Below are 25690 nucleotides of genomic sequence, written 5' to 3'. Positions count from 1 at the left end.
ATTGGTCCTGAAACTTCCCATAAGGATGTCTGATCTTGCTCTTGCAAGTAAGAGCTTTGTAACAACAGAAATAGAGAAAACTTACAATTCACATTAAGAATACTGATTGAAAACACTTAATGGTTAGAAAATAAGACAACTTGGACATAATCTTTCCAACCCTACACTCTTTAGATAAGGTTTGTACATAAAACAGCTTTTATAGAAACCCACACTACTAGCTGCTATCAGAAAACAGTATCCCACAAGTTCAAATCACACCACTGACAGGCTACACTTCCAAATATTTGGATTGCTTAAAGTCTTTAAAGTTCTACAAGCTCATGGTGACTTTAGAGCTTCAAAAGTTAAAGAAATAAATTTACCAAAATAAATACCACTGACACCCAACGGACATCTTCACTTTAAGGCCTTTGTCACAAATCTGAATCTTTATTGTTCTGAAATAAATGTTAAAAACATAACTTGAAACAAAAATGTCAATATTCAGTCTCAGAAGACGTGTGGCTAAGTGCCCATCACATGGAACAAGAAAACGTCCTTTAAAAAAGGAAAAAGTACTATGAGAAGTCCTTCGTGAGTGAAAATGCACCCTTGGATATCCTCCTCCCCTCCGCATCTTCTTCACGACAGTTCTTGCTATGATGCTTGGCGGATTTTTTGCCACTCAACAAATTCATCAAGAAGAACAGGCCCTAGAAAGAAGACATAAGTTTTGTTAACTCAGTGAACTCATCCCTCTAAAAGGTTCTGAGGTGGCAAGGGCCCACCTGACCTGTCCTTCATCTACTGCTTTCTGTTTGTGTTTTTTCCCCCCAGGGTTATTTCCTTCTCAAGGAGTGTTTCATGAACTCCCCTATAACTGAGACAAAACTAACCTCTTCCCATAGCACTGGCATTTAAACAAACAATCAGAAAACATATTTCTGCTATATCAAGAAGTATGAGCACTTATTAAGGGGGAGTGGCCACATAAGACTGACTTTACTCTAAAAATGAAACAGAGTAAAAAGAACAGCATAAAGCAAATGCCTACTACCTATCTGACCACTATTCTAAAAAATAAGTTTGATAATGTAGAGGTTCCAAATGTTTACCAACAGAAGCCAAGTGGGCAATTTAAATGAGATTTCAGTATTTGTGATGTATGGAATTCAGTATTTCAAAATGTATGCAAAGTATGACCACGAAGAGATATGCTTGTCTTGTTTTTCTCAAAACATAAAACCTCTGGGTGTTCTTTTCTCTCTTGCTTTTAGCAGACCATACAAAAACAGCCGGGCAGGCAAAGCAGTAAATGGCAATGTTGGAATACTGCGTGGACTGCCAAACTGGAGAGCAAGTTCAACACAAGCCACTACTTGGTTCCAACCTCTGAAACCTACAAAGGAATACAGGTGCAATGTGTCAGATCTTCTGATAGTTCAAATAAATTTACAAGTTTATTTTTATAACAAACCTCTCAGTTTTAAATGTTGGCTCAACACACACAGATATACACCTCTGCAGGCTTATGTAGCTCTTGGGCTGTTAGCCTACTGCAGAAAGCAATTATTTCTTCAGACAAGAATTAAACTCTATGCAATCCTGTAGGGAAAGAACACTACACTTGGGAGGCAGGCTGTCTCTTTGGTACCTTGTTTCTTTTGTGTCACAGTGTTTTATTGCCATTTTTGTTATACCGCAAAGCACCATTCCACGGACACTGAGACACTATAGTACTCCAAATGATGGTGACTTAAAGTTTAAGAGTTCTACAGAATTAACTTGGCTTATTTGTTGTGCCTTTGTCCTTTTAAATGCATGAGTGAAATTTTTCTTCCACTGAAAAGGCAAGTACAAAGTAGGATTTTAGCTTCTAGGTTGAGAAATGATCATTTAGCTGTAATGTCTAGTCACTGAAGAATCAGTGTTTTTATTCACTAGCATTGATTTTACAACACTGCTAAATCTAGACTCTGCCTCCCCCAAATCCTGATTAAATAACTAGTTATTGTTACACTAGTTCAAACTTTCAGTTAAAGTCTCAGAATGCATTAACTCGATTAACATTTTTAGGAATTTTATTTTCATAGGAATGCATGATATACTTACAAGCACCATCTTCATCGTAGTTACTAAGATCGGCATGAACTGTTCTGCTGAATTCTAATACATTGTACCACTGATCTTTGTTCATAACACGATACTTTGATTGCTGTGGAAAATGATATAAAAATTTGGACTACAGAACCAACATTCTTATTGGGGCTTGATTTTCGTGACTATCCATATTTGGCCTTTTCTAAAATATTTCTTCCTTTCTTAATTACTTGCTGTTCTAATAATTAGTTATCATGTAGCAGTAAGACTGACATTGAGATTTACGTATGTGTACACCCAGGTAGCTCTCAGCTAGAACCTACCCTACACATAGTTGGTCTGTGTGGTTTCCACTATACAGAACTTGTGTGCACAACATAAGCTACATTTTGAAGAAGCCATCTACAGCAGTAGTGGGAACAATATGAGCTTGGATCTAAATTGCAATGTGGATACTCAGTTAAGTGGTCTTGGGAAAGCTACTTCTGTGGCAGAGAGCTTGGTGGGCAGGTGCTCAGGGTTCTATCTCCAGCAGTACAACTAGGTATGGTGACACACACCTGTGATTCCCACTTGGGCAGCAGAGTTCAAGGATGGCCTGGGCTATCTAGCAAGACTCTGTCAATGTCCCTTCAAAACACAAATCATCTCCCTCCCAACCACCACCACCACCACCACCACCACCACCACCACCAACAACAACAACAATAAAAATAAAAACTCAATAGTAAGCTAACCCCATTACCCATTGCCTCAGCTGCTAAATGATAAAGCTTGCTTGAATGATCTCTTTCTTTTTAGAGCCCCACAGAAATTAATATTTTTTGTATTTAGCTGAATGTATTTTTGATCAACTAAGAGGAGGAAGATATGTATCATTAATCAAAAATAACAACTTCACTGGGTCAAAAAATTTATCAATGTACAAAACTCATTTACCCAGGCTTTAAATAAAATTGCTCTGGAAAAGTTACCGTGACAAGTAAACAGCATGATGTTATTTCCAATAGAAAAGGCAGGTCTATTTAAGAAATGGTTAGAAATATGGCCCCAAAGGTTTAAAAAAAGAAAAAAACCAGACAAAGCAATTAGGAAAAAGCAAGCGTCTTAGAGCTAGCTGGAGCTCGCAGGTGCAGTACAACTCTTAAGAGGATATTAATTCTATGATCAGCACATGCTGCACAGTCAGCAGTGTATGGGTGACGGTTACAGCCATGCTCACATCTGTGGACGCAAAGTATTAACACTTCATTTCTTAATATTGAGTCCAAATTGAAAAGAAAAGTTTTATTAGTTAAGTAAGTTCTATGTTTCTACCTAAGACTAACTAGGGGATGGGGAGACTAGGGGATAGGGAGACTAGGGGATGGGGAGACTAGGGGATGGTGAGTGGGAATAGGGTAGAAACTGGTTTAGAAGCTTGAGATTTATGTACTAGCATCAATTTTCTCTCACCAAAACCTCAAGAAATTAAGTTTATAAGAAACGCCTATGCTAAAATATTTTTTCCTGAGGCTCCTCCTAGGTAGAATGAAAATCCCTTAAAATTGTTTTAATGTGGTATAAGGGATGGAATCCAAAGTGTGACAAATACAAAGCATGTATTCTATCACCAAGTTACACTCCAGTTCCCAAGTATCTTATACACAGAATATATAAACAATACAAACTTATGTCTAAAGCTGACAATAAGTATACATATTTTAGCAGATTTCTTTAATTACTTATGTAGAATTTTTAAAGTACAGAATTTGTCCTTTAAAAATGTATTTTCAAACACTTAAAACTACTCATACATACCTCTAGGTACTGGTAAAATACTGAAAAGAGTGGCCATGTTCTCCCAAGCAGCAGTGCTAACATAGACTTAGCAGTATCAATATCAAGGCTTCTCTGATCTTTATCCTACAATATTAGTGAAAAAAAATGTAAGTATGCCCATAAAATGAAAACACTTAGGATATTAAGGGGAAGCTGTACCTACCCTTGCAAAATCAAAGGCGTATCTGTAGATATTCTTAAACGATGAGATGTCATTTAGCTGTGAACGCAGAAAATCAAATCTGCTCTGTAACTTTTCTGTGCAGTCACACCTTAAAAACAGAGGTCAGAAGGAAAGCATTCTAAAACTGAGTGCATACAGGACCGTTCTTTAGGTCTGGCAATTTCAGTTGGACAATTTAAACTAACAGACATATTTTAAACTACCAATGCAAAGATTAATAAAGCAGAGGGAATGTGACAATCAGAGGACACTGCAATAACTCCTTCAAGGAAACCATCTCAATCAAAACTTCCAAGCAAATCACAAATATGTCTTGGTGTGAGGGGCAGAATGCCTGCCTAGTGGGCTCCAGACCCCATTTTCCATCCGAGTACTGACTCTTCTCCAAGGGCTGAACAAATGATAATCAGGTCGTTGCCACATTTCTTTAGAAAGTTTTTAGACATTGGCTTGGTAAAAAAAGATCAGTCACGCTTAGTCTTAAAAGTTTAGGATACCAGAGAGGAAAATAACGTATTAAGTGACCTAATCACAAATCCAGATTCTCGTAGTTTTGGTCAACAAAGTTGAGTCCAATTATCAAAGCACCCAACTGAAGGTGAAAATGCAGAGCTACAAACAAGTTGCCTCTATTATTTCTCAAGATTAAGACAGTAAGCAGAAACACCTCAATCAATGGAATACTCAAGTCTTGCTGGTTTTCTGATGCTGTTAAGCTCCACTACCAGGTTTCTGGTCACTTCCCAGCACTCCAGGCGTTTTCATTTACCATTCTCAAAGTCACAGGTATGCTTCAGCATACTTATTTCCTCTATTGGAAAGGATGAACTCAAACTTGCCATCTATGTGAGACCACCTGACTTTCCTTGATTAAACAGGGTATATCATCTACTGTAACCACAGTATTCCATTCAAACTGAATTTCAGAATTCACGATGTGACACAGACACTTGGTCTTCTAAAATTTAACCAAGATTTTTCATGATCTTAAGTCAGCAATGTGAGGGTCTATGTGATATAGATCACACTGTTAAATTAAATCTTTAGAATCTATGAAAAGCCATCTTTGTTACCTGTTTGACACACTGATAAGACATTTTAAAAAACACTCCTTGCTAGCTTTGATTGCAATCTTATAGCATCAGAAAACAAATTGAGGGTTATTTAAGAACTATTTTGTGAATACTTATTAAATACTGCAATTAGCATTTGTCCAAACTAGATAAAAGATAGACTTGTAACTACTTAACATTCAAATTTTCTGTTTCTTTGTAACCTATTTTTACTATTTTAATTTTTTTCTGATAATTCTATTACTTGCATAAAATCTGATTCAAGAGGACATTATAAAGATGGGAGATGAGAATAAGCATTATATACATGTATGACATTGTCAAAGAACAATTTTAAGTAATAAAAAATCTGATGTTGATTAAAATTATGTATGATTTTTTAACCTATACTCGTACCATTTTTTTTTTTTACTTTTAGTTCTTTTCTTGCCCAATACTGCCAGAATTTAAGTCATTTTGTATATCATTTGAGACTGCTGATTTGCTTTTTTGTGCAATTTCCTTCTATGTGACCACAAATTTTGTTAAGAATTTATTGCTTCTATTACATAATTCTGAGTGATAACATTTGCAAGATGTGTTTCAGGAGTGGCAGGGATAAATTTCCTAAAACAGGTTTAAGAGAGAATAAAAAAAGAAGACCTGGAGAAAATGAATACAAAGTCTTTCAATGGGTTTGGGCCTGAGTAGCTACAAGAGGGGCAGTAACCCAAATGGGATGAGAGAACAGTGGGTCCTGAAACTTTCTTACAGAAAATGTACTACCAATTTCAGCAACATTGAGAAGTGTGTTTCTCTTTCTCTCTGCTGCTAAGTATAACTAATACACATGGATCATATAAAATGCAAGACGATTCTGAATGAAGGCATGTGTGGTGGCACACACGTATGAAATCCAATATCTGAGAAGCTGAGGCAGGAGGATTCTATGTTCAAGGCCAGTCTAGGCTTATTGTTGCAAGATCTTAAATTCTGAAAGAGAAAGCCTTGAAAGAATGACATGTGGCAGTAAGCCCATTCAGTTTCTTTTTGCCTCAGATATCCTTGACACTGCAGATAACAGCAAGTTGGATGTGGTGGCACATGCCTATTAATCCCAGCTGTGGGGAGGCAGAGGAAAAAACAGAACCACTGGGGCTAGGGAAGACAGATGATGATCAGTGAATACAGTGCTTGTCACGTAAGCTTGAGGGCCAAAGTGCCAGATACTGAGCTCTGTTTTCAACTGAGGGATCCTGCATTAGAGTGGAGAGTAACTGAAGATGACACACAGGCCTTCACACAGACAAGCACACACATGTATGTGCAACTGCTCACATGTACCCACACATATATACATACCACACATACACAAAGAGACAGGAGAAAAGGAAAAGAAAACCAAATACTACTGGTCTAAAAAAGACAACAATGACTCCTAATGACATTCTGCTATACTCATAGATCAGTGCCTTATTCAGCCATTATCAGAGAAGATTGCTCCTCCAGCATATGGGAACAAACCAGACATTATGACACAGAGGGAGAGACCTTGAAACACACAGCTCTAAACTGGATGTCTCCATCAGATCCCACCCCTCGGAGCTCAAGGAACACTGCAGAAGAGGAGGCAGAAAGAGGATAAGAGCCAGAAGGGATGGAGGACACCAGGAGAACAAGGCCCTCTAAAACAACTGAGCAAAGCTCATATGAACTCACAGAGACTGAAGCAGCATGAACAGGCAGGGCTTGCATGGGTCTGCATCAGGTTTTTGTTTTATCTTATTATATTCTACTTTGTTAAAAAAAAATTTAACAATTTTCTTTGTGGGGGAAAAAAGGAGCTGGGGGTATAGCTCAGTGATCCAAAACTTGCCTAGCAAGGTTCAAGAAGACTAAGAAAGAAGTAGCCTGTGAAGACAGAAGGCTCTAACTGTGAACACTATTTCAGTATCACCAAATATAGTGGTCCAACTCCTGGCAATGGCAGTGGAGACTGAACTAGTGTCCTAACGTGTCCACGGTTCTCACTCTAGGGAGTACAGCAAAGCTTCCTCTGCTCAGGGGTGCTGTCAAGTTTCCTTGGTGATGAGTTAAGGTCTTCACCATCACTCAGTAGTAACAAGGACAACCCCAATAGGGTCAGTGACAATGTGAGGAACAGTAACAAGGCCCTCCTACCAGTTCTTGACAATGTGTCAGAATGCTGGGCTGGGCCTAAACTCTTACTCCTGCTCAGGAATAACACAACACATTCTCCTATTGAGTGCAGAATGGCAGTCACAGCAGATCCTCTCCTGCTGGGGTGGTGGTACAGTGAGACAGTTGATTAGCTTGAACTATTTAGGAGACCCCCAGGCAGTAGGACCGGGACCTGTCCTTAGTGCATGAGCTGGCTTTTTGGAACCTAGGGCCTATGCAGGGACACTTTGCTCAGCCTAGGTGAAGGGAGGAGGGGACTGGACCTGTCTCAACTGAATCTACCAGGCTGAGCTGAATCCCCAGGGGAGACCTTGCCTTGGAGGAGGTGGGAGTGGGGGGTGGATTGGGGAGAGGGGCCCCGGGCTGGGACGGCAGTGGGAGGAGGGAGGACAGGGGAATCCGTGGCTGATATGTAAAATTAAATTAATTATAAAATTAAAACAAAACAAAAGGATTATTGAGTAAGATACAGGGTCCATGGCATAATATCCAGATTGTCCAAGTTTCAAAAGAAAGATCTCTTACCAAGATAAGAAGGCAGATTTCAAACGGTATGTTTAGACCTATCTCTCTCATTTTAAAGCAGCTGTCATACATGCTTCAAAGGTTATTGTTAACTTACTAAAACAAATAACAGAAAACACTACAAAAAAAGGAAAGAAATCTATGAAAAGAAATGTAAGGTGTAATGAACAAAGTGGAAATGTTTGGACTGTAAAATATGTCCTCACATTTCCATAACATAACACGTGTTCTAAACAGACCAATTAGAAGGCATATACAGCCTGGGTTCATAAACAAAGAAATAACAAAAAAAAAAAACACAGTAAAACTATATACACTGTTTTGAACAAACTTCAAAAACCAATACAAGTATGCTTAAAGAGCAAAAGACCAGTGGTGGGGGTGGAATGTAAAGGGTGAATATAAGCAAAGCACAATAATATATTATGAAAATATCACAGTGAAACCCATTATTTTATATAATAAATTTAAAAAATTTAATTTTAAGAATGACAAAATAAAAGATCTAAAAATGACCTCTCACAGAAAACAGCCAAAAGAAAGCAATAGTGACTGTATTTGTATCAACTAATAAAACCTCAAAGCAAAGAAAATGATCAGAACAGAGAGGATAATTGTATAATGTTAAAAGGTCAACCCGTCAAGACATAGCAATCCTAAACAATCCAATATGTACCAAAGAACAAAGCTGTAAAATACATGAAGAAAAAAATGACAGGGCTTTGCACTGTGTGTTAATGGTATAGTACCTAGAATATATGCACAACAAAGAAGCCCAGGCAATCGAGTGCCCATTTAATGAGTTTGTCATCAGTCCCTATCTTGGAGTAATCTAATGTGATTCCCACTCTACTCAGGTCTTAAAACATGTCATGTTATTAACATGCATGATAGGTTATTAGTCAGATCTTAGGGGACCAGGAATATGATATAGGTATCCTAGCAATAGAGGCTAACTAGATACCAGATGTATAAATCCTAGCACAGTGATCCCTCTCATCATTTCTGGCCTTGGATTATTTTCTGTAGTTTAGAGATGAATTACAGTATGCCTTTTCAAAATAAGCCTTTATATTTTAACAAGCACTTACGTATTTTCCATGGAAATTACTTCTTTATGCTTAGCCTGTCAAACTGCCATAAATGAGATTATTATTATTATTATTATTATTATTATTATTATTATTTTTGTAACTCTAACTTGGCCAAGCCTAGTTCCTTACAATATATGCTTCATGTAAAAATAAGAAAAATCTATTCTGACTACTCATTAGAAATTCCTCTCTCGGTAGCTGATGTCAAACAGAACAAAATTACTAAGTGAAACAGTAAGCTCCAGTGGAAGTTAAAAATCCATTCAACCTCTACCATGGACATGTAAAAGAAACACATCTCATATCATATATTACTATCATGATGCTTAGAAACTTGGGAGCCTTTAAGATCTCCACATTAACAAGCTGAAAATGTTCACCAGGTGCTCCACATTCACTTACATTTACTCCCTTCTCTGTCATGACTTGATTAGGGCTTTATCTTTTATAGGCTTGTAACTTCAAAATGCTTTCCACCTTTTTTAGGATACGACCTACATTCTCACCCAAAAATGCAGAATCTTAAATAAGACTTGCTATTCGAGAAGGAAAAAATTAAAATGAAAGAAGATTCTCAACATTAAAAATTATTCATTTCCAGGCTGGAGAGATGGCTCAGAGGTTAAGAGCACCGACTGTTCTTCCAGAGGTCCTGAGTTCAATTCCCAGCACCCACATGGTGGCTCACAACCATCTGTAATGAGATCTGGCGCTCTCTTCTGTATACATAATAAATAAATAAATCTTTAAAAAAAAAATTATTCATTTCCCTAACAAAGTTTGAAAATTAATTTAACAGCATAACATAGGACCTATGATAGGAGGGGAGTCCTACTTTCCTGGAGAGTATCATAGGAAACTCTAAAATACAATCATACAACACACAATGACTGAGCAGTCACTAGGGAGGCAAGAATCCATAGGAACACACCAACATTTCTTACAATTCTTTAAAACATCCTATATGGGTCACAGCTCCATATGGGACAATCATATAAATAAAATGTGTGTATGGGGCAAGTCATAAAAATTTGGCAAGTCAAAATTTTCTATGCACACAATCATCAAAAATTAGTTAAAAAAAATTAAACAATGAGGTGTTTCTGGTGGTGTTTGCCCACGCTTAATCACACGGCTTTACTGTAGCCTTGGTTCTGAACAACACATGACCCACACATAATGTATTGTGTGAATTAGTCACACAAATGCCAGCAAATGTTGCCTCAAATACCTTGGCTTAGGTTCCAGAATACTCTGTTACAAACAACAGTTTCTTTATTGTATATACATACAGTTTTCTCCTCTTTTAGAAACTTGATTATTAAATTATAGAGAAACAATTTAATATTTTCATACTATTACTTTTCAGCATGTATAAAATTAGAATATCTTTATATTCTACACTGCTACATGTTTGGTTTTAAAAAATGCTGTTTAAGTTGTTGAGTTCAATTTTGGTTTGGGACTAGGACATAATTTCTAAAACTTTCTGAAATAGCCCTAAATAATCATTTTGTTCCACGGTATGTATGTTTTCTACTCTCAGCTCTGACAATTATAAATATTGCTCAGTTCTGATTCTGAAAAGCACCAAAGATGGTCTACAACTGTATTGAGCAACAAATATTTAGCTAAAAAATTTTTAAAAGATTTATGACTATTTTGCTTGCATGTATGTCTGTGCAGCACATGCATGTAGTGCCTTTGGGGGCCAGAAGAGGGCACTGGATCCTTTGGAACAGGAGTTACAGAGGGTTGTTAGCCACGGGGGTGGGGGGTGGAGGGAGTGGGGGTGGAGACAAGTGCTGGGAACTGAATCCCAGGTCCTCTTCTAGTGCATCAACTGCTTCTAACCACTGAGTCATTTCTTCAGCTCCTGACTTAATTCTTTATGTAAAGAAAAATAAGCATATCACTCTCATTAATATGTAAATTTCCTTGGGTCTTGCATAAGTGATAAAACTATATGTATGTTTTAAAATAAATTTATTTTATTTATTGTCAGCATATGCTTGATTTGTATGCCTATTTTATATACCTATAAAATATCTTGGGGTGACTACCCCCTCTGGTTTTCACAGCCACATATACACATACCCACATGCGTGTCTCTCTCTCTCTCTCTCTCTCTCTCTCTCTCTCTCTCTCTCTTAAAAGTAAAAATCTAAAACACAGGAATAACTTTACAGGACAGTCACAAGGTAAATTAAACCTTTCAACTCGGCTTCCTTATTTCTTCTGCATGTCTATGTAGCATGTATGTGCAGGTTATGTGCACGTGTGGGTACGGGTGGAAGACAATGTCCAACGTCTTCTCTGGCCACCTTATTTCCTGAGGCAGGCTCTCTCACTGATGTGGCTAGTCTAGTTGCAGTTTACTCAAGGGTGACATTATGGTTACTGTCCATCCTTCTGGTGGGCACTGGAACACAAGCTCTGGCCCTTGTGTTTGTGCTGCAAGTCTTTTATCCACAACCATCTCCCCAGCGCCAGTTTCCTACCTTTCAAACAAGAACAATTTCAGATAATAGTAAATATCTCATGGGAATGTGTATGTGAAATCCTTAGTACAGTTCTTAGCTGAACTGTGCTCCCTCTGAGGCACACAGAAGTCAATTCATTCACCCCACCTACATAACACACTTACGTCCTAGTATCCATAATGGTCTAATGCAGATCTTAAGCAGAGAAAGAAGATAAAAAACACCAAACGGTTTTCCCCTTATTCATTTTTATATGTGTATGGGTGTTTCATGTCCTTGTATGCCTGTGTACGTGTATGCCAAGAGTCTGAAGAGGTCAGAGTTACAGACTGTTGTGAGCCACCACCCACTGTTGTGGGTGTGAACTGAATCCAGGTCCTCTGAAAGAACAGCCAGCTCTTAACTGCTGAACCACTTCTCTAGCCCCTATTTATCTTTATTAAGGTGAGGATGGAGCCAAAAGCTCTATATTTATTACCAATATTATAAGCGTATGAGCAGAACTAGCAAAACCAGTAACTATATTCAGGCAATTATCAACACCATACAATTCCCACATAAACTCAGTAGTTCAGATGGTGGTTTGAATGAGCACAGAATGGGCTTCAATTTCAACATAAGGATTTGGGCAAAAAATACTTCAAGAAAGTCTTTTAAACAAGAAGAAAGTTCGGTTATGTAAATCTAAGTGAGGCTTTCTTCCTAATGTGTGAATCCCAATGAATATGCTGTAGCATGATGACATATAAGAGACTTTCTCTACAGCACCAACTAGATAAATACTGTCTACCTCCCAATTGTCAGAATGACTGGGAAGAACAGAGAGGAATGTTAATAGCAATTAGTAGTTGGCCTCAACTCCAAATGAGTGGGAGTTACACACCACACTCATTACACCACTGCATCGACACTATTCTCAGCCTACAAAAACCAAACAAACAAAAAACAAGCAAATGTTCCCTATTCCTCCCTTTCTTAAGATTAAATCAGCCAGGCGAGATGGCACACACCTTTAATCCCAGCACTTCAGAGGCAGAGGCAGGCAGATTTTTATGAGTTCAAGGCCAAGCCTGGTCTACAAAGCAAGTTCCAGGACAGCCTGGGCTGTTACACAGAGAAACCCTGTTTTGAAAAACAGAAACAAAAGAAGAAACAAACAAGCCCTTTCCCCTTTAATCTTCCAAGTCCAAGTCTTAAGATGAAGCCCAGAAAATGTGCAACATGGCCCTTTCTGAAAGGAAATTTTTCCACTATACTACTACAACTCTTACAGTCACTATTATTACCACTGTTACCTTTCTGGTTGCTGACACTGTTAGTTACTACCACTGCTCTTTATTATAATGAACAAGTATTTAATCAGTTTTCTCCACCAGCATGATATGTAACCTGTATGCCAACATCAAACTTTTAGCTAGCAGATGTGGGAGAAGTTCTCCACCCAGTTTAACATGCTGGAAGAAAAACTTCCAAGTATTTTTAGAACTATGATCTTTAGATTGAGAAAAATAAAAGTCCACCCACATCACAACAACATGGGAACTGTTGGATGGAACAGCACATCTTATCAAGGTCAGGTTCAGCTTCCATCAATTCTCAGACCCTAAAACACCAAGAACACTCACTTAAACACTACTGCAAAACTCTTGTGTGATCCTGAGCTCAAAAATCTGATTATTTTCCAACATTCCTAAAATACAGTTTTAAATTCCTTCATGTTAGATAAAGTACCAACTAATGTAACAATATTATTCCCCATAGCTGGCAATGTTACAGACCTTATGACTGACAATTAGATTATCTCTTTCAAATCCTATGAAACATAAAAATAGCCAACCTATGTTCAATTATTTCACACAAATGGAAAGCCATTTACAGACATCTATAAGGACAACCTCAAGACAAATGTTTAAAAAAAAAAAAAGACTCCAAAAATTGTGAATCATTACACAAAATAGATAATTGTGATTATTTTAGTTCAATATTCTTGACCTGCATGTATGTTGTAACTAGTGGATTGTTCTTTAGTGGCATTCTACTCAAGATTTCTATGAATTAAAAAAGTAAGTTAAAATAATTCAATTGACAATTATCTTGATGATTTGAAGACCATAAAATTCTTAGGTCTAAGAATTAGGTCTAAATTCTAAGACATCATCATCTCACAGGAAAAGAGACTAAAATGTTTTGTATTATGTTAAACCAAATAATTAATAACTATCCATTTCTATACTAATGCAAACATTAGTTTGCATCTCATATCTTAAATTTCAAATAACAAACTATCTCCTCAATATAAGTTTATCATAAGATTAAAGCAATAAACTTGGCTAGTTGGGGAAGAAACCATGTACTCTGCATGGCAGTCAGAATCACTGAGAAGCGAAACGGCCTTTCTCCAGGGAAATTTAAGACTATGTTATTCTATCAGAGGGTCAAGAGGATGATACCTGAGACACACTTCTGGGGTTGTTTGCATAGTCTGTGAGCTTTCTGTAGGAGAATGACAACAAAAACAAACCATGCTCATGGGTTAATCAAATCCTATGCTTGTACTTAATATCAAAATTATTTTTATCATTAATAAGCCACATTAGACCTGGTAATGTTAATAAGCCAGATGAAGCTTCAAAAAAATGAGTTTATATTTTTTGTACAATTCTATTTCTATGTAATTGTTTTATTAAAAACTAATTAAACAGTTAGAAATAGTCTAAAGAATCTTAGAGTTATGGCATGACAGAATTCACTCCTGAAAAATACTATAAAATTAAATAATGGTTTCTATTTTATTAAAAAACAATCCATACATGAAAGGGGGAAAATATTTTAGAAACTTAAATTCTAGATCCCAATTCTGCCACAAGAAACTATGGTAACTTTGCCAAATTTTCTTAACTGTTTTGCATCTCATACTCCTTACTTATAAATTAAAAAGGAAAACTTGTTTAAAGTTCTATTCTAGAAATTATGATTGAGTTCATCTGAGAAAAGGTTTTTAACTCAAGGAATGAATATGTCTATGTGTGTATATCTATGTCTGTCTGTCTGTCTGTCTGCATGCATGTACCTACTACTCTATACTGAATGTTCACACCCCCCCCCACACACACATACCTTTTTCCAACAAATCTCTTTATCACAGTTACACAGTGATAGGACATATTCCTGTGTACACGTGTATACACACGCACGCACGCACGCACGCACACACACGAACATTATGTTTAAAAGGCACACAAAGACATTTAAAAAAATAGTTTGAAAAGAGAAGCAAACAATAGATATTGAAAATTCAAATATATAAATGTCAGTGCCTTGTAAGCAAATAAGACATCCTCTCTTAAGTACTGAGGGATAGATAAATAAGAGTTAAGAACAGTTTACATGCACTGCTAAAACCATAGTCAACACAGAAAACTCTAGGGCTAATAAGGCACAGTGTCTGCCTTTAAAAATTTCACTGGAGTTAGGGATGTGGCTCTGTGGTACAGCACTGGGTTAGCATGTGCAAAGTCCTGAGTTCAATCCCAAGCGATGGAAAACAAAAGAACAATAAAGTAATGCTCTAAAATATGAAAATATTTTAGAATGTTGAGTAACATTCTGATGGAACATTTTGAACATGACTTAAGAGACAATTACCACACAATTCTTAATTGAATTGAAATTAAAACTTTACTCTGGAAAGGCAAAGTGAATTATCTGAATAATGTAGTAATTATGAAATTTATGAAAATATTCCAGGTGTCATCTCCATCTGAACATACATAACGACAGACAACTAGAGACTACACAGGAGCCAGAGAATATTTCTACTTTGGTCCTTTTGAGAGTTATTAGGAGGAAACAGCTCATGAAAACACCAGTAACTTTCTAAACTTACTACAAAGGGGAGTGAGGAAGTCCTAGGATTAAGAACTATCTAATGATGAAATTCTCAGAGTGGAGTTTTGCATAGAGTGCAAAAAAACTTTTGTTACTCAAATAAACCTGTGAACAACTAACTCTGACCATTTCTAATTTACCTGTCCAATGACTCAACATGATTCAATTAGCCTGTGTTTTTTCTTTAAAGCATATGAAAATTATTCATTTGTCAAAACCACAATATAATTTTGCCAGTCCTAAAACTGATTTTGATCAAACCAATTTGATTATTTTAAAATGAAATCTTACTCCTGAAAATGATGAAGCACAAAATATCAATGAGATCTTTAAATAGCCACCAAATTTGTATTTTAGAAAATGTTCTTACTGTAATGAGGTCATTCCTTTTAACCATTCTTCCTTGGTAAAAAATCCCATGCTTTCAGCCTCCAATTTCCACGCTAAAACTAACATAATAATCTGTAAAGAGAACATAAAGGACAGGGAAAAGTCAGGGAGGATCATAGCTGCATTCATCATGAAGAACATTCTTAAAAACAATTACTTCCAATCGTCCACTATCAGATACTACAGCTTCTGGATTGTTAACTATGAAACAACTGATACATGCCAGTCTTGAGGCAGTGTTTAGGGATGTTGACTCTCACTCTATTATAAACTGCATTTGTATCAAGAGACAACTTGACCAACTTAGGCTGATTTAAAAAGCCCTAATGTGAATTTACAATATTAAACAAAAAAAAAAAAAACTTCATTTATTAAAGCCTCAATTTTTAGAAATTTATGAAAACATTATAATCCACTTATATTTCATTTTACTTAGAAATAAAACATACATTTTCAGGTTCAACACCAATGTCTTCACAAAATTTTTCCATTCCTTCTGGCCCTACAACTTCATCAGGACCTACAAAGACAAAAATAATTTATATATTTTATTACACCTTATTATGAACATGAATTAAACTATTACACTAAAGGCATCCATGAAAATATCCTAATACTTTTTTTTAACAAATAAGTGAATTTAAATTCTAGCATAGCTCTGAGAAGTATAAATATTTTAAATTTTCATTCCTTAAATACATTACACTATGAACTAAGGATTTTTTTTCTTTTCGTTTTTAGGTCTCACTATGTAGCTCAGGCTGGCCTGGAATTCACAGAAATTTACCTACTTCTAACTTTGTATGCTGGGATTAAAGGTGTGAGCTATCACACCCAGTGAGTTAAGGACATTTTTTTAAAGGAGTAGTAAAGAAATATTCCAGTATAAATCAGTAGTTTGCAAAAAGAACAAACCAAACCAACATGAACTTACTTATTAAATCTACTAAGAATTTATTCTGAATAAAATTTTGACAGTGTTAAGGCTCTAAAGCATAGGGAGTTTGAATTATCTTTTTTGTTTCTTATTTTAAATTATATCACTAAAAGTCAATGCAGTTCTTCAACTTTTTTTTGTTATCAGATTCCCAAAATAGAGTAACTGCTAATTCTTCTGTACCTAGGAATGACCTAAAACAAATGTTATGATTTGAAATATGACTTAAATTTATCACTACAAAAAATGTCTTGAAACAATGTTACATTATCCAAAAGAAGTTTTGATTTTCCTTATTATAAAAAAACCTTGGAAATAAAAAACACCAGACACTACAATTAACCAGGCCAATGTCTACACACCTACATGAACTTCTAGATTGGAAAAAAGCCTTGAAAGCTTCACATTGGATTTTATGTTTTCACTATTGGGTGCATTTTTATGCACTTATCCACTACCAAAAATGAAAATCCCAGGACAAGAGTTAGAACTAGAAGAACAATTAGCTTTGTTTATATCCTCTATGAATAACTCATATCTATTTCCTTCATCCCATTCTTCCTCAACCCCCAATAGTTCAGCCTTTCTTGTTCTTTTCTACATATTGCACTGTCTCTACATGTACACAAATATACATATTATTTAGATTCTGAAAACGAAAGAGATCATGCAGTTTTCTTCTTGAGACTGTGTCCTCCTTGTATATTTTAACTTTCCTTTCTTCAGCAATTAGAAAACACTTCATTTTTAGCTAATCAAGGTGACACAAGTTTATAATCCCAGCACTTGGGAAGTAGAGGCAGGAAGAGTAAGTGTTCAAAGCTAGCCTGGGCTACACAAACAAAACCTGGATCAAAACAAAACAAAACCCTACAGACTTAAGTCACAGACTAAACTAATTTTAGCAGGTACATTCCACAGTGCTATAATTAGGTTACAGATACAACACAAAGCCAATGTCTTATAATTTTTCTTAATAAAAAAATACAGCTCTCTACTATGTGATGAATAAGGTGATATTAGCAAACAAGTAGAAATCAAAGTAGGTACTATATAAAACATACATATGATCTTAGGTAGACAAGGTCTGTAGTGTTAAGTGACTTTCCCAAAGCAATGGGAATAATAGACTGCTGTGGGATGGTCTGTATGTCAAATGCTCTGATTGGTCAATAAATAAAACACTGATTGGTCAGTGGCCAGGCAGGAAGTATAAGCGGGACTAACAGAGAGGAGAACTGAGAGAACAGGAAGGTGGGAGGAGACACTGCCAGCTGCCGCCATGACAAGCAGCATATGAAGACACCGGTAAGCCATGAGCCTCATGGCAAGGTATAGATTTATAGAAATGGATTAATTTAAGCTATAAGAACAGTTAGCAAGAAGCCTGCCATGGCCATGCAGTTTGTAAGCAATATAAGTCTCTGTGTTTACTTGGTTGGGTCTGAGCAGCTGTGGGACTGGTGGGTGACAGAGATTTGTCCTGTCTGTGGGCAAGGCAGGAAAACTCTAGCTACAATAGACCAAGTGTAAAGCAAGCCTACACCAAAGTTCACTCCCTGACTGAATGTCAATAATACTTTTAAACTATAGCCTTCTCATAAAACTACAACTGGGTAAGAGATGTGTAAGTGAATTCAATTAATTCTTTCAAGCTCTTTGATTTCTACTCAATAAACAGTCATGGAAATAATTAGCTCACCTTATATTGCATTTAAACTATGTAATTCTATCTTATTTTTAATTCTTTGTGACAAATTAAAAATTCTCTCTATCTTTTCCCCATAGAGGGCTAGTATACAATGGCTTTCTATATACCAAGTTATACACACATGAATTCAACAAATTGCTCACTAAAAATATCTCGAGATAGTAAGGCATGGTGGCATATGCCTTTAGTTCCAACACTCAAGAGGCAGATGTCTGTGGGTTTGAAGCCAGCCTGGTGTACAGAGTGGGTTCCAGGACAGCCAGGGACACACAGAGAAACTCCGTCCCAATAAAACCAACAAGTCAATGTGGTCTACATAGCAAGTTCCAGGCCAGCCAGGGCTACATAGTGAGCCCTGTCTAAAAGAAAGAGAAGAAAAAAAGCATCTGAGCATCTGGAAGATAAATAATCCCTCTGTACTGCACACACGCAGGGCTTTGCTCCTCTAACCACTACTCAAATTTTATATAGCACTTACAGAGAATAGTAAGTAACCTATACATGATCACAAGTCTCTAAGAGTAGGGTACATGGAAACATCACCCCATTTTATATAAAAATATAAATGTTCCCAGCTATATGTTCAAGGCTTAATAAAATGCTACAATAAATACTCAAACAAAAACCAAAACAATGTGCTTAGTGACAGTACCTTCACAATGAACTATACAAGAGATCAGTTAACACACATGCATACATTTGAAGATGCTCTAAGTCTGTTAATAGTAATACTACCTAACATAATGAGTTCTGACATGTATCAGGTACTGTGCTAAGGCTTTGTACCTATCATCCACTCTGAGTGGGCCTGGCTTGTCTCCACCCCAATGGATATCCGCATTTGATAAGAAAGAACATGTACTGTTCACCAGCAAATGACTGATCCTCTTATCAAGGAAGCTTCCAACAAAATAGTTTCTGCAGACACGTCCTTAAGAGCTGTCTGAAATCCTAGTACTTCCACATATTACTTGTATGAGCCTTCACAAGCTGTAATTTCCTCGCCTATACACATACTCTTTACCGTAGGTCTTCCTCACAAGAAGTCACATTTGAAGGCAGGGATCACATCATGATTTTTTCATTATTATATCCCAAGCTTTATCACAGAGTTGGACTCACAGAAAATATTTAATAAATATTCATCAAATGACTCACTAAATGACAGACGATAACCTCAAGTGTATTTTATTAACTTTTTTTAGTAGAAGTAAAAATGAGTTGCTATTTGCATAACTTTGACTTGAGGGTCAGTCAACTATGGTTTGAATCCTGGCTCTTGGACTGTATCATCGCTGGTAAGTTAATCTAAGCCTCAGTTTTCATTCATAAAACAAGGATAACATTTCTTACTTGACAGATAGGTATAAGGAAAATGATATACTTATCACAATCCCTGGAACAATGATAGCAATTATTATGTTGGCTGTTAAAAATGTCAGAGTAGGAAATAAATATTTAATTCAAATCTTAGAATACCCAGGGAAGTTTGAATAAGAGCTTTAAAAAAAAAAAAAGGAAACATACACACTATATAATCTTTATGGTGTCTAGTAACCTTTGTAAGTGAATAAAGTTGATGAGAACCTTCTGATTCTATATAATGTATATGTAAAACTGGCACTTTAAATAATGGGTCAACATTTTAAATAGAGGTCAGTAAAAAAAAAAAAAATGAATTCTCTACATTTAATTTGGGTTAGTGGTTGTCTTGGGATACCAGTAATAGCATTTATTTCCCCTGATCTAGAAAGATTCTATTCTGCTACTAAACAATTTTAAATCATACAACTGGGATCACTCTGCTGATCCCAATAGCAAAGTTGCTGCCCCCTTTTCAAACTAGTCTAGCTTTCCATAGAGTTCATTTTATAAGGTGAAACGCTACACGTTAGACCTTAACATAGTTAGTACAAAATAAGACAATAACTACTAAGTATTTTTACTTTAAGAAAATACTTTTGAGAATGATAATGATAAAAGATGAAAAAATAAAAGTAGGAAAGAGAAAAAATAGTTTTAATATCAGGGAAAAACTGTCCTATGTGCTCGTGAAATTATCAGTAAGTGGGAAACAAGTTTTTTGTTTCTTTTTGAAACAGGGTTTTTCTGTGTAACAGCCTTGGTTGTCCTGGAACTCTCTTTGTAGACCAGGATGGCCTCCAACTCACAGAGCTCCGCCTGCCTCTGAGTGCTGAGATTAAACGCACATGTCACCAAGAATTCTTGTTCATGGGTTTGCCTTACTCATCAACCACTTGTCGGACTCAGCTCAGGTTAGTCTGCCCCTCCAAGAAGGTTCCCTGATATTTTCAAGGTTGAGTTTTGTATCTTGTCCAAAATCATGTGTCTCCACAATCTACTACTTAACATACTATAATATTATCATTGTTTTCTTATTGCTGTATTTGTTGTAAAAATTATTAAAGGGTAAATGTGTTGTACATTGTCTCTGAAGTTTAAATTGTTTGCCACACTACCCCAAAAGCTTCAGAAAATGTTTCTAATTCTGAAAACACAGAGAATGGTGAACAGAAAAATGTTTTGTATACTGTTTTCTAGAATACTGAATAGAAAATGCTTTATGAAGCTGGGCGTGGTGGTACATGCCTTTAATCCCAGCAGAGCAGGTGAATCTGAGCTCGAAAGCAGCTTGGTCTACTTGAGTGAGTTCTAGACAGTCAGGACTATAAAGAAACTTTGTCTCAAAAATAAAAACAAACAAATAAATGTTTTACTTACTTCTTTCCCAGAATACTTATCAATGCATTTAATGTGACTATTTCTATTTATACACAAACAGTAAATGAGTTTCTTCTCTCCTACAGAATAAGAATTAAAGAAATACTAGTCTTGAAATGGCACTAAATTCTTAGCCAACTCATAATCCCAGTACATAGTACTAAAACCTAAAGTCCAGCAATAAATAATGTTTAAAGAAAAAAAACACAGCTTTTAAATGTATATGACTGGTATCTTAATCCATGAATTTCATTACCTGCATACTCATAAAACCAAGCCAGGCACTTCTTTCTTGAAAAATCTTCCTCTCCACTGATCAGTCTGGCAGGAGGCTGGGATCTGCAATAGCTTAGAAAACACACAAATGTCTAGGACTTAGTAAGACTCAAGTCTTATTGAAAAACTCAACAATTGCTTCCATGCAAATGAAACAAAGCCATTTTTAAGTTAGCATTATGGGAGAAGGAGTTAGGCATTAACAATATGGACCTGTACTCTATGCATAAGAATTTTTGACCAGAGCAGGGCGGTGGTGGTACATGCCTTTAATCCCAGCACTCGGAGGCAGAGGCAGGCAGATCTCCGTGGGCTCAAAGTCAGCTTAGGCTACAGAGGGAGTTCCAGGAAAGGCTCCAAAGCTACAGAGAAACCCTGTCTCAAAAAACAAACAAACAAACAAACAAAACAAAAAAAAAAGAAAGAAAGAAAGAAAGAAAAAGAAAAAAATTTCTGACCAATGAAAACTCAAATGCTACTTTGCTTGTTACCAAATTCCAAGAACAGTAACTAAAATTATTTCCCCAGATTTCAAGGTTATAAAGAAGTGCAGCCTTTAACCCAAGACTAGAAAAGAAAGTATAAATCTCTTTTTCTCTCTGAACTAAGGGCTTTACTCACGCCACTGGGCTTGCTCTCTACCACTAAGCCATATACTTTATTGAATGCCGAAAGGCCTTATTGCGATTCTGCTACTGAGTTGTATGGAAATCCCTACGTTATAATTTAGGTTGAATCACCTGAAAGTCTAATGATACTGCCCTTCAGCTGTTTTAAGTAGCTTAGATATCTTAGATAGGATTCTCAGAAACAGCTCATAAAGGTCAGGCAGAAAGATAGCTATCAAAGAGCATAAAGGAAATTGTATCACACTAATCATCCAAGAAGTATTACTTAAGCTCTTTTGCTAAAATACACCAAGAGGGGAAAAAAAAACCGACTACAAAAAGATGAGGATTAAACAAGTCACTTTTCCTTGTATTTTAAGCAGGGTATTTCTCACAGCTTCTCTTCTTAAAGAGATTTATCCAGTAGTGCTGGCTCTCTTGTTTTAACGGTAGCATTTTAAGTTGTCACTTTAAGTGTCAAAATTAATACAAAGACAACCCAAAGAATATGGGAGGGAGGAAGCCCGCTTCTTAAAGCTAAAATGCAGTGACTTTCCGCAGCAATAACGCTTCTGTGCGGACTGAATGACATGGCAAAGGGAGCAGAGGGCTCCAGCTCCAGCTCTGCTTTGTTTTCTTTCTTTCTTAGAGAACAGAGAGCACAATAGTTTACAAGTGACTGAAACTGACTGAAAAGCCAACAGCGTCTGAAGGCTAGAAAATAAAAAGCACGCAGAGCCTTCCCTAACCCGCGTAGGGAGCTGGTACAGTTGGAGTGGGGGCTTGCTGCCTCCAGAAGCGGAGGCGCTCGCGACTTAGAAGGCCTCCTGCTGAGATGGTCCAGGTTAGGCCACTTCAAATGCTAACTCAGGAGACCAATTATAGCATAGGTTTCCTTTCTGCCATTCCCAAGGCAGCTGTCAAAATCCTTCACGCTCTGCTCCTTCTTTCTTCACGCTGACATTTAATAATGTGTGGGCCAAGCCAATTCTTGATCTCGGGAGCCCCAGGGACGCCGGGAATCTCGGCCCTGCTCGTTTGGGAGGTAGAAGGCAGGGGTCAAGAGCACGGTTTACGTGTGGTTGTCTGTTTCCTACCCTCTGGGCACGCAGACAACAATGTGGGGCGAACCTCAGAGCTCGTCCAAGCACGCCAGGGCACACGCACAGGCCAACACGAGGTCCGGTCCCGCGCGGAGCGGAGACGCGGGGCTCCTCACCGACCGCCCCGCCGCAGCCCGCAGCCCGCAGCCGCGGCGGCCCGTCCCGCACCGGAGGAAGGCGATCCTGCGGGGTGGGGGCAGGCGGTACCTGGAGATTTTACACTTTTTGAGGCCCGAGTCTTCTGCGACCGCCGCTGCCACTCCGGGGGCTTTTCTTTTCTTCTTCACTGGCATCTTCCGCCTTCCCCGGCGAGGTGGACAGGGCGGCCGGGGAGGAGGGTCGCGCTCCGCCGCAGCGCCGGCTCCCGCCTGCCAGGGACCGCAGCGCAGGCCCGAGGCGCGACCCCGCGGCGGCGGCGGCGGGCCCTAGGTCTCCTCCTGGGCGGCGGCCCGGGGCAGGCAGCGCTCCGCCCGGCCGCACCGCTGCTCGGGCTCTCCGGGGCAGGGGACGCCGACAGCGCGGCACCTCCGGCAGTCTCCAGGAGCAGGCTGCTCAGCCCGACCCGGAAGCGGATGGCTGGGCCGGAAGTGACGCGCAGCAGGCTCGCGGGGCGGGGGCGCGCTCCCCAAGGCTCGGCGGGCACCTCCGGGGTTCCGGGGCTGGCGTCTCCGCAGCCGCCGAGCGAGCGAGGTGACCCGGTGAGGAACCACGCGCGAGTGTGCGCACGCCTGACGGGCACCGTCTCCAGCCACTCGGAGGTTCACGGTGGGCCCGAGATGAGCGCCTCACGCCCGTCTCAAGCTCTCCGTCCCGTAGAGGCGAAACAACGCCGACGTGTTTTACTGCTGGGGAATTCGCCTCTTGCACAAGAGACTTGGAAAACTGACTGACTTACTAAGGAGGGCTTCAGGGAACGGTTTTAATGGGCTGCTCCCAAGATAACTGTAATCACGTAACTTCTCAATGGAAATACTGTTTATAAGAAGGGTTATGGTATGCAAAGATTAACTCCTAGAAGATGCTTAGTGAAATAAGTTCATGTTTGTAAGTAAGCTGACTGCTGCAGAAGACTAGGTTTCTTTAAATTCTATTCCCATGGTTCTGTGACACCGTCGTGGCACCCCATTCTGGTCAGAATCAAGGAGAGACACAGAAAAACGGGGCTTGTAATGAGTCCCAAATACATAATATGCACTGGAATTCAGTTTTGTGAGCCAGGACATTTCAATGTTTGGTGCATGTAGTTAAATTTTGTAACAATGAAAATAATGTTCAAACCTATAATCTTTTAACTCTTACAAACAATGCACGAAGCATTGTTTCTACATGAAAATTACAAAAGCTAAGCTCTATAAACAGAGCTACTTAAAAAAAAAATAGAGGACTGAAAGATAAGGTTTTCTTCGTGAGTATTTATTGTTTTTTTCCCCCAAGACAGGGTTTCTCTGTGTAGTGTTGGTGCCTGTCTTGAATCTTGCTCTGTAGACCAGGCTGGCCTTGAACTCGCAGAGATCCACCTGGCTCTGCTTCCTGAGTGCTGGGATTAAAGGTGTGTGCCACCACTGCCCGGCAAAAAGTAAGTGTTTATTGTGTATTGGGGGAACACTTGTGTGCCAAAGCTGGGGTGTAGAGGTCCGAGGACAACTTGAGAGAGTTGGTTCTCTCCCTCCCTGGTGTGGCTCTTGAGGGTCCAACTTAGGTTGTCAGCCTTGGCCATAATTACCTTTATTATCTGAGCCACCCCTCTGGCTCAAAAAGGATATTTTATTTTATTTTTTAAAAGATTTATTTATTTACTCATTTATTCATTTATTTAGTATACAGTGTTCTGTCTGCACACATGCCTGCACTGCAGGCCAGAAGAGGGCACCAGATCTCATTACAGATGATTGTGAGCCACCATGTGGTTGCCAGGAATTGAACTCAGGACCTCTGGAAGAGCAGCCAGTGCTCTTAACCTCTGAGCCATCTCTCCAGCCCCCGAAAAAAAGGATATTTTAAATACATAAGGTCTGAAGAGTCAAGCTAGGTAAGTGCCAGAGACTTGCGGTCTCAGCTACTTGAGAGACTGAGTATGAGGATTGCCAGTTCAAGGTCAATCTGAGCAGCTTAGTGAGTCTCTCTCAAAATAAAAAGTAAAAATGTTGGGGAAAGAGCTCTAGGACAAGGCCACTTCTTTGCAGGAGTGACACCCTAGTTTCAGTCCCTAGTGCTGAAAACAAAGTCTAGCTATCATAGAATCTACAAGTTGAATGCCCCAGATTCTGTAAAAGAAATGCCTGTAAGACAACTTTTTGGTTAATAGACACATTTTATGTTTTGATTGAGGTGATGGTGTATGTACTTGTTAAAATTTATTGAAGTATATATTTGTAAATGTCCTACTGGTATATTATTTCTCAGGATGTTTATATGAAAATCACAGAACAACCAAATACAACAAGCAATGGCAAATAAAATAAAAAGCTATTAGAGCCAAGTTTATTTCTTCAATATATTTGCTTTAAAGGATGAATAGGTCTTTCCTCAGAAAACAGAAGAAAGGGATTAAAGCTTAAAGAGATAACTAAGAAGACAAAGTTCAAAGGATAT

General features: G+C 38.1%; 1 protein-coding gene across 3 annotated transcripts; it reads right to left on the bottom strand.

The window, feature by feature from the left end:
• Positions 1-398: 398 nt before the first annotated feature.
• Dcun1d5 (defective in cullin neddylation 1 domain containing 5) lies at positions 399-23661 on the bottom strand. 3 transcript variants are annotated; one of them, XM_042280402.2, is made up of 9 exons: positions 23306-23661; positions 21368-21459; positions 16171-16241; positions 15702-15793; positions 4067-4175; positions 3883-3987; positions 2095-2197; positions 1229-1381; positions 399-695 (listed from the first exon to the last, which is right to left on the bottom strand). In XM_042280402.2, the coding sequence occupies exons 1-9, from the start codon at positions 23389-23391 to the stop codon at positions 640-642; spliced, it is 867 nt and encodes a 288-aa protein (XP_042136336.1). In that variant the 5' UTR covers positions 23392-23661; the 3' UTR covers positions 399-639. The 3 variants fall into 3 exon arrangements, with proteins under 3 accessions (XP_042136336.1, XP_006983824.1, XP_015857818.1); XM_006983762.3 differs by lacking the exon at positions 1229-1381 and having other exon boundaries at positions 23306-23656; XM_016002332.3 differs by lacking the exons at positions 1229-1381; positions 2095-2197 and having other exon boundaries at positions 23306-23660.
• Positions 23662-25690: the final 2029 nt, after the last annotated feature.

Source organism: Peromyscus maniculatus, chromosome 7, assembly GCF_049852395.1.
Source record: "Peromyscus maniculatus bairdii isolate BWxNUB_F1_BW_parent chromosome 7, HU_Pman_BW_mat_3.1, whole genome shotgun sequence".
NCBI lineage: Eukaryota > Metazoa > Chordata > Mammalia > Rodentia > Cricetidae > Peromyscus > Peromyscus maniculatus.
This window is presented reverse-complemented; position numbering and strand designations above follow the sequence as displayed.

Coding starts and splice junctions, on each gene's coding strand:
- Dcun1d5 (XM_042280402.2), bottom strand. CDS start 23,391: ATGCCAGTGAAGAAGAAAAGAAAAGCCCCCGGAGTGGCAGCGGCGGTC. Junction 15,794..16,170: donor TTGGTGTTGAACCTGAAAAT/GTATGTTTTATT, acceptor TTCTCTTTACAG/ATTATTATGTTAGTTTTAGC. Junction 696..1,228: donor AGAGAAAAGAACACCCAGAG/GTTTTATGTTTT, acceptor TCTTCTTTCTAG/GGCCTGTTCTTCTTGATGAA.